At 45.4% G+C, this 10,121-nt stretch overlaps 1 protein-coding gene across 1 annotated transcript in view; it reads right to left on the bottom strand.

Annotated features, from left to right (window-relative positions):
* Positions 1-3,181, bottom strand: part of ATP9B (ATPase, class II, type 9B) — a 247,304-nt gene extending 244,123 nt beyond the window's left edge. Inside the window, exon 1 of the mRNA XM_015412490.1 lies at positions 3,087-3,181. Within this exon, the coding sequence (XP_015267976.1) occupies positions 3,087-3,181 (95 nt within the window). The remainder of the gene's footprint in view (positions 1-3,086) is intronic.
* Between the last annotated feature and the right edge of the window lie 6,940 nt (positions 3,182-10,121).

Here is a 10,121-nt window from a genome sequence, read left to right as displayed (position 1 = left end):
TTGACGTTGAATTACCTAAAAACCTGAGGTCACTACATTCTGTTTTTCACATGAGTCTCCTAAAGAAGGACACTGGCCAATGCCACTGGAGGCCCAGTCGGGACCCTCCCCCCCCGTTTTGATTGATGGGGAGGAACATTTTGAGATTGCTGACATTTTAGACTCTAAAATAAAACGTGGTAAACTGTGGTATCTGATCCAATGGGTTGATTTCGGACCCCAGCACCAAGAATGGGTGGAAGAAGGGGATATTCGGGCCCCTTATATGCTCAGAGACTTTCACCGACGGTTCCCGGACAAACCGGGAGGTCTCCCGCCGAATCCGGGAGTGGGGGGATAAGATGTATTTTCGGGAGGGCAGTATGTCAGCTAGCTGCCATTATGTCTGGTGTATATGGTATTACCTGTAGAAGCTGTTACACCCATCCCCCCCTGTGTGTTCTCTTGCTTCATTATATTGCATGTGTAGCTTTGCGGAAACTGGCCAAGGTCGAGCAGCTGGAGGTGGGAGTCGTGGTATCGCTTCGCTGTTATGGTTAGCTTGCCTGAGAACTGAACTTGTGTATAATGTAGGACCGTTATGTTCCCAAGGAATTGGGCGCGCGTTCTCTGTTCTATTCCCGCCAGAGGGAAAGGGGCTAATTGGCCCTTACCTGGTTCAAGTTCCTTTATTATGTAGTCCCCGTGTGATTGCAGTTATTCCTAACAATGTCCTTGTTCCTGATCGAACCATCGCTTTGAAATAAATTTTGCTTTACTTTTAAACGTGGATTTATTTTGAATGCTTGGGGATCTAACATTAAGGTGCTAGCTCCTATTCTTTCGACTGGATCTTGTTTTCCCTTTGCAATGTAATAAGATACTGGGCCTTCTTGCCTATCTTTGTAATAACTACTCACACCTCTTAGAACATAAGAAGAGCCCTGCTGGATCAGATCATTGGTCCATCTTGTCTCACACAGCGGCCAACCAGTTCCCCTGGAGAGCCAACAATACGGCATAAAGGCCAAGACTTTCCCCTGATGCTGCCTCCTTACTCTGGGACTCAGAGGTTTAGTGCCTCTGAATATGGAGGTTTCCCTCAGTCACCATGGCTAGTAGCCACTGAATCTATGTAAACCCCTTTTAAAGTTGTTTATTCCTGTGGCCATCACTACATCCTCGGGCAGTGAATTCCACATTTTAATCACTCTCTGTATAAAGATGTATTTCCTTTTGTCCATACTGAATCTACAACCCATCACCTTCATTGGATGCCCTTCACTGGATGCCTCTGTTCTATTACGTAGTGGGTATCTTTCTCTACCAACTGAATGTAACAGTTCACTTACCTGGCAAAGTATGTCTCAGCTCAAAAAAGCTTATAATACAGTACATTCCTTAGCCTTTAAATGCCACAAAGATTGTCACAGTAATAGACTAATACAGCTACTCATCTGAACTTTGTATTTTCACAGTGCGCTCCATATTACACATTTCAGAAAATCCTATGGAAACTGAAACATGTCTAAGGCAGACATATTTTTAACAAGAGATAAAAAACCGTGTCAGACATAGAGACAGACCTACAACACATTGCAAAAACCAATTTGCAATACCATGAGGCCTACATACAGACATATTTGGTTGGAAAAAACAGTACATTGGGCAGCTCTAGACAGTTGGAGGAAGGGGGAGACTGATGGAACAATCTTCTCTAGCAGCCCACAAGTTCATCTGCCATGGTTATAATGGCAGATGACACTCCTGTCTCTGCCAAACCTACTGTGCCTATGGGCCCCACCCTAATTCTAACTTCAAAATGGAGAAGGTGAGGACTAGACCCCACAATTAAACCCAACTTCAGAATTGTTCCAAACTTCACAGACATCAGACACAAGAAGCTGGCCTTCCCATACCCCCATGAGGTATGAGCAAATGTGCTGGCTAGCTGTTGGGGGAAACCAAGACCTTGGCTTAATTATCATACCCAGAAGAAACAAAATTAAAAAGACCTTGCTGAGAAAATTTCCTATGGCATTTGTGTTCCTAAATATGGAATTACACTTTACCTCAAAAAGTGTGCGTTTTCTATTTAAATACAATAAAACTTTATATTTTAAAAAGTGTGCGTTTTCAAAACCATTTTTACCAACTTAACATGAACTGGAGATTTGTAGGGGAAGAACTGAAAGGTGAAAGAGAGAGTGCATTTAACCCTTCCTGTGCATGATGCTTTCTGAGACTGCTCCCTCCTTCACCCACCCTCAACATTACTTTTTCCACAGGTAGGTTTCCTTTCAGGCTTAGAATCCATCTTGAAAGAGGGGAAGAACTGGAGAGGAGATGAGGCTCACCAAATTTCCCCCCTCCTTTCATTCACAAGGCTAATATGGGATTGGGAACCACATTGTACTGTGCAGTTTCATCCTAAGAGACCATCATAGTCTGTTTTTAAAATAATCTCTTCAAACAGAAATGGAATTCTGAACTTGTCAGAAGTTAAGAGTTGGAACTCTAACACATTATAGCTCATGCTTTCTTCGCCCTTTATAGAGCAAAAATTACTGTCAATATTACTGAAGTTCCATAACTCACATCTTCCTAGAAGCAATATATCGCAGCAACCCAGAGTTAAATTATTCAGCGGCAATAGGAAATGTACTCAGCACATGCTCAGGGGCACTGTCTTCTTCTGATGGTTTTGAAACCGTGGCAGATGAACTTGATTTGAATCCGGATTTAACCCCCGGGCTGGAAAAAACACTGACGGGAGACTGGATGGAGGCACTCCAAACTCCCAAGGTTACTCTGTTATAACAGCACGACCGCTGCAGCAACCTTGCATCTGCCCCCGAACTCAGGACCGCCCGGCCGGCCCCGGCAAGCCGACACACAACAATACAGCCACCGACAGGCCTGGCGAATTCAGCTCCGCGAGATGGGATACGACATAAGACTTGCTTATCTTCAGGGAAGCGGGGAGGGAATCGTGCTGCTTCTCCCCTTCCCTGTTAGGCTATAGCGTTGTGAGCCCGTGGACCGCCTCCCATGCCCCTCCGGTGTCCCTATCCACCACCCCCTTCTTCCTTTCTTTCCAACGGTACCTGTTATGCCGCTGAGCGGCTGGGGCGTTGGTGTAATAAGCCGCCCTTCGTTGGGTGCTGCGCGGCACCGGGTGCAGCGGGATTTGGTCCGCCATCTTTTCCCCCCTCCCCCCGGGTTCCCCCTCGCACCACTGACTGACTGACTGAAACGTCGCCGTCGCCGCCCCCTGACGTCACGCTGTCACGCACTGCGCTGGTGACGCAACCAGAAACGAATGCCAGGAAGCCGGTAAGGGGGGGCGAGCGCGAGGCACACAAGGGAGGCGAGGGAAAGACGGGCGAGGAGCAGGGCGCGTCCAATCAGCTTCTGAGGGGAGCTCGTCCCTCCTGGTTGGAGTAGAGCAGATGAGAGTTGCTGTGCGTGCAAGCCGCGGGAGCGGTGGGAGGGCGGGGCTGGGGAAACGAAAGTGAGAGCGAGCGCTGTAGAACGCGCAGGCCTACGCTGGTTCACTTAGAAATAGACGTCCGTAGGACTGCAGTCCAGGGAAGCGTCCTCACTCCTAGTGTGTGGAGCGGCTGTAGCTTCTCTGTTGTGAAGGTCAAGGAGTCCCGCGTCTGAGCGCTTCTTCAGCACGGCCGTGGATGGATGGCCCGTGGAAACGTTAAAGGCTGTGATCTCCATGCATCGCATTTAGGGCTCTTTTGGTGACGGCTCTTGCCGGTTCTGAGTTGGGGGGGGGGGGGGGGGGGGATGTGGCTCTCCAGAGTCCTGATCTTGGAGTGCCAGCCATCCCCAGTTAGCCGGAGGAAGACAGAGTGGACTCTCAGGATCAGATGAGTAGGGATTTGCAGAGGGAGGGGGAATTGATGGGAATTGGTGCGACCTTATGAGAAGAAATAGGCTGCACGCAATCCGGTATTGTGGAATATAGTGACTGTTGGATGCACGGTATTCATGACCACTTTCATGACACTCCCCTCCCCCGTAGAAACAAAACTGGAAGTTCTTGCAATTTCAAAATCAGCCTCTTTTGTATCGTAGGAGGACTTTTGGCAAATAGCTGCTATGGGGTTTGGTGGGTTTTTGTTTTGTTTTTGGCATACTAGGGAAGTATCCACCATCATTGTGAAGTGTTTGGCGGTGGGGGTAGAAGGGAGGGTTTGTATGTTGTCCTTATTCCCATCATTTACACTCTCTTGCCTGTATTTATGCTCTGTGTGCCTGCGTGTTTAGTCATGCCGGCCACATGACCAAGGAAACGTCTTCGGACAGCGCTGGCTCTTCGGCTTTGAAACGGACATGAGCACCACAACCCTAGTGTCGGATTTGACTGGCTTTCGAGCAAGGGAAACCTTTACCTCAGTTCCTAGAAGATGAAAGTAAATAGAATTTCCAACTGACTAGGGGGGGAAACAACCCTAAATTGATGTTTAGAGACACTGAACAGCCATATGTGAGCAGATAAACTAAAACTTAATCCAGACAAGAACTGGGATGTGATGAGGCCAGAAAGGCAATGTATAATTCTTGTAAATAAATGTAAATTATGATAAATACAGTTATACCCTTCTAAATCAATTGAAGATCATTGGTTTAGAAGATTGTATTTATGGTTTAACCTTGGGAGTTTGGAGTGCCTCATTTCAGTCTCCCATCAGTGTTTCTACAGCCTGGGTTTAAAAATTGGTTTAAGGATTGCATTGCAGGTTTCAGCCTGTTCTGAATAGGCTGCATTCTTCCTGAAGAATCAAATACATTATCTGGGGTACTTCTGGACCAAGACTGGAAAAGCAGGTGGGAGAGTTGGCCACATGTGCTTTTTACCAACTTAGGCAGCTGTTCCTGGAGAAGGCAACTCTGGCCACACTTATACAGGGGTGTCAAATTTAAGGCCCGTGGGCTGGAACATGGCTTTAATCCGGCCTGGGGCGCTTTTCTCCCCCCCCTCCCCTCACCCTTTGAAGCTCAAGGATGCCGAAATTCCCAGCCCCCTTGGGTCTTCTCTTTGCCTGCCTTGGCAGGAAGCTCTTCTGGGCTTGCAAAGTTGCACAGAAAATGCAGAATGGATTTTTCCATTAATGTCTCTGTACCCAGATAGACTGAGACTGGAATGACAGTCCCTGGGAGTAGCAACTGCGTTCTGGGAATGGAATTCCACTCTGGACACCCTCATTCCAATCCCAGAATGCTTCTGCTACTCCCAGGGACTGTCATTGCACTCTGATGGCTGTCATTCTAGTCCCAGAGTAGTCTATCTGGGCCCAGAGATCTTAATGGAAAATCCATTCCACATTATCTTTGCAACTTTGTCTGTGCTGCAATGTATTTCAATGGAGTGGCCCTCAAGTAGTTTCACTTTCCAGTGTTTGCATGCCAGCTGAAGCCGTTGTTTGCTGGGGTTGTCTCCTTGCAAATACAGGGTTAATGTTTTGAGCCAGTTTGTCTCTGCTGAATGGACCTGAGAATGGGTGCCTGAGTGAGTATAACATGGGAATCCACAGCCAAAGGGGGACATTACACTGGAGAGCCACTGCCACTCTGAGTGAATGGGGGGAGGGGAGAAGCTTGCAATGCCCAGCCATTTCATGTTTTCCTAGGTTCAGAGCATTTTGTATTTTTAGTTTATAGTTTTAGTTTCTTCTGTGATCCTTGTGGTTTTTCTTGCTGTTTTATTTTTTAAATCGCATTGCCAAATCCCACTATACCCCCACCTTTCCATTTTAGGCAGGCATCTTTTAAGGGTGGGGGAAGGTTTGGGAGTTGTCAGTTATCAAAGACTTTTAAATAAACAAAATATTGCAATAGTGTTAAGCACGTTTGTATTTTAAGTAAAAAAATAATATTATTGTGTTTATCTGTATCCTTTATTAAGTTTATATCTCCTCTGCCTGGCATTACATTTTATGACACACATGGCCCAGCCCCCACAAAGTCCCATTTATGTCAGATCTGGCCCTTGTAACAAATGAGTTCGACACCCCTGATTCTAGACTGTTTCTGTAATGTGCTGGAGGTAGGGCCGTCTTGGAAGAAATGTTTAGAAATGGATGCAAAATATGGCTGCTAGTTCTAATTAGAGCCTGTTGTGGGAATCATATTTCAGCAGTACTGTGCCAGCTATACAGGTTGCCAGTCTGTTTTCAAGCCCAATTCAAAGTGCTAGGGTTGCCCCAAAGCCCTAAATCTCTTGGGACCAGGGTTTCTGAGGGACTGCCAACCACTTATATGAGCCTGGCTCTGACCTAAAATCAGCTCCCACTGCTCAAGCTTTGGAACTTGTCCCCATAGGAAATTCATCTTTCCTTCTCACTTTTGACCTACTGTTGACATGCTTGACCCACATGATTCTGGAACACATTTGATAGATTTTGAACTGATAGCATGAAGCTGATGTATCTGTTGATTTTAATTGAGTTGTATAAGGTGATGCACATAGAACAATCTTAATTTTAGATACATGTTGATGGGATCCAAACTATCACAGACTAAGGAGAGAGTTTTGTTTATTTACTTTACATATATCCCTCCTTTCTCCCCAGCAGGGACCAATTATAACCCTCTGTTATCTTCCCAATAACCCTGTGTGGTTGGTTAGGCTGAGAGTGTGTGACTAGCACACCCAGCTACTCTAGTCACCCAGCAAGCTGCCCATGCAGTACAGGGATTCAAATCTCTCACACATTTTAGTCCTGCACTCTAACCACTACACCACACTGGTTCTCTTGAGTTCATTGAGAGAGCTCAATGAAAATGTTGACTCAGTATGCAGCAGGATTGAAAAAGGCGAGCTCCATTGGGATTCCTAGGAAAAGGGTTGAAAATAAAACAGATAATACTCTAATGCACATGTACAGATCTATGGTGCACCCTTATTTGGAATTGTATAGGATCCTGCCCTCAAGCCTGTCCAGGAATGAGAGGGAATTCTATATTTTTTCAATACATTTAACAACAACCCAGAGAGGTAAGCTACCCTCTCTGGATTCAGAACAGTATGCCACCAGAATCCCTTTTTAACTAGTCCCGGCTTTTCCCCAAGGGAGGGATTCTAAACCTTTAGGTTAGCCTCTGGGACAGAACACATTGAACAACTCAATACAGAGCTGCACTCTCAATATTACAAAGGTAGCTTATATGGTGAGCTGAAGGCACAGGAGTTTAGCCTTGGAATCCCAGTTACAACATCAAAGACAAGTTAGAACAAGAATACTATTTTATTCAGAGCTTAGCACAGACTAAGAGATTACAAAATAAGAAACGTAAGGCAGTTTGCCTTAACTACACATTAGAGATATGCATAATTACCAGTGTAGTGTCCATGTTCCAAAAGTGTCCAAAGGATACAGTCCATTTAGGTACCAAGGTATTTTGAAGGGAAAGCCCATCCTTGTCCTCCATGCACTCTAAGGCACAAAGCAGTCCTTTGTCTCTTCCAGAGAGCACATGTCCAGGTGCAATAAACAGGCAACAACAGGAGACCAAGAAGCAAGAACAAGGGACAGAAAGAGTCTCTCATTGGGTCTGAACAGATATAGCCCAATTTCCATCTCAATCAGCTGTGGCCATCAGCCAATTGGAGTGGACCTAGGTGTATCCAATTTGTTAATTGTCATGGGTACAACTGGGGATAGGCTGGAAGTTTGGAAACCATGCCTGCAGTCACATGGCCCCCAACTCCAGCTTCTCCATCGGCTACGAGAGCTTCTGGCATGCTGGCCTAGCTTCCAGCATGGAAGTGTGAAGAATGTGGGTTTATGGCATGCAATTGAGGTCATGGGGCCTACCATTTGGCTTGTAACAGGAAATAAGGCACAGCCTGTTACCAAAAGACAGAACAGGAGAATGCAGGAGACGTTTAGAAATCAATATTTCTATACAGGAATACTGTGCAGAGTTCTAGTCACTCACTGTATCTCAAAATAGATATTGCAGAGCTGGAAAGGGTGGGGAAGAGGGCAACCAAGATGATTAAGGACTTGGAGTTTTATATGAAGAAGAAGAAGAGCTGGTTTTATACCCCAATCTTCATTACCCGAAGGAGTCTCAGAGTGGCTTACAATCGCCTTCCCTTCTTCTCCCCACAACAGACACCCTGTGAGGTAGGTGAACCTGAGAGAATTCTGAGAGATCTGTGACTGACCCAGGGTCACCCAGCTGACTTCATGTGGAGGATTGGGGAATCAAACCCGGCTCTCCAGCCCAACACTCTTAACCGCTACACCAAACTGGCTGTCACTACACCTTCAGCTGAGGCAGCAGGCGTCCAACCATCTCAGCCTTCCCTGCTCATAAAGGTAAAGGTTCCCTTGCTCGAAAACCAGTGGAATCCGACTCTAGAGTTGCGGTGCTCATCTCTGTTTCAAAGCCGAAGAGCCAGCGCTGTCCAAAGACATTTCCGTGGTCATGTGGCCGGCATGACTAAACACCAAGGCCCTATGATGCTAAAGAGATCTGAATCAGTTCTTCAGGTGAATTGGATGCCTTATTTAGAAAAGTAGTTTGTCACCGAGTGCGGAGAGCTTTGAGTCTTCTTGAATTTGGTGTAATTAGTTCTGCCCATAATCCGAGATTGTTTGAAGTCAATGGAACTGGTTAATTGAGTTTTAATTAAGGAAGGTGGGAGAGCTGAGCCTCTATGTGTCTACCATCTTCGGCTTCGACGCCACGCCCCCCAGTTGGATGCCTTATTGACCAACTAGCCAGCAACCATGCAGGAGGCACTCTGGACTACCGTGAGACAACCTGCCATCTTCTTCTGAATTGGTTTTAAACTGGATTTAAATTGTATGTTTTAATATTGTTTTTACTGTGAAATTACCTGTCGTAACCTGCCCTGAGGGATATAAATCAAAAAAATAAAGAGTTTTGTCTTTTCAGTTTAAAAGAACAATAACTACGGGGGCGGGAGGGGATATGATAGCATTGTATAAAATTGTGCATTAGGTGGAGAAAGTGGCTTGGGGTAACTTTTTCTTCCTTTCCAGGAATGCTCAGGGGCACTGAATAAAATTAAGGGCAATCAGTTCAGGATGGACTAAAGGAAATACTTCTTTACTTAACAACTAATTAAATTGTGGAATTCACTGCTGGAAGACGTAGTAAGTGCCACGAGCATAGATGGATTTTAAGTGGAGAGTAAACAGGTTCGCGCTGTATATGTCCATCAATGGTTACTAGTCATGGTGACTAAAGGAAACCTCCATGTTCAGAGGCGGTAAACCTGATTAGCAGTAGTAGGAGACAACAGGGGAAGTCCTTGACTTCTATGCCCTATTCCGGTTGACCATAGTATGAGAAGAAGCCAGGGCCACACCAGCAGTAGCAGCAAAAAGAAAAGGTGTAGAAAAGCACTCAAGGTGTGACTGAAAGATTATGCTATAAGGGATCCCCTGATGAAGCCATAAGCAAAACACGTTGGGATCAAGAAAGAATAAATAGTTTTTCTATACTTTTTTTTTTTTTTGCTGGCCATCGTAGGAAACAGGATCCTGGACTAGATAGCCTTATCTCCTCAGAATCAAGATGGCTAATGTTGCAATACCAGGCTACAAGGACACAAAATGTAACTATCCAGTAAACAGGACTTTTAAATGAGCGGGTTAAAAACTCAGGAAAATTTTTTAAAGTGCAGATTACAGTGTGGAAAGTACACTGACTTTTCATAAGAGATGTCATCACACAGCAATGAAGATCACTGCCTCCCCCATCTCCCACTGGCTGCCACGCCTGGCAATCCTAGGTATTTATTCACCCAGTAATTGCTGCTGGCCCTGGCCCTTATGAATCCTCCCTCAAAGGCTTTTATTGACAGAAACCAAGGCTTGTACTCTGGCTGTGGTTGCCCAGCAAATGACCACTGAGGGCACAGGAGCTGCTTCTACTATTTGGGGGGAGTTAATCCTGCAATATACTTTTTTCTAAAATGTCAGATTTTTCTGCAAATCTGAGATGCATTTCAAGATTTTAAAAGGATCTGTCTTGTCTGTTCATAGCTTCAGTCTCCAGATTCGTATGCACAGATTGAGAATTGGATATGTTGATAAGAGACATATACAAATAGTCTGTATTTTTTCAAGTTCAAGTTTTCAGGTGTC

This window comes from Gekko japonicus, unplaced genomic scaffold, assembly GCF_001447785.1.
Source record: "Gekko japonicus isolate JY-2015 unplaced genomic scaffold, Gekko_japonicus_V1.1 scaffold54, whole genome shotgun sequence".
NCBI lineage: Eukaryota > Metazoa > Chordata > Lepidosauria > Squamata > Gekkonidae > Gekko > Gekko japonicus.
Note: the sequence above shows the minus strand (reverse complement) of the source record. Positions and strands in the feature narration are given on the sequence as shown.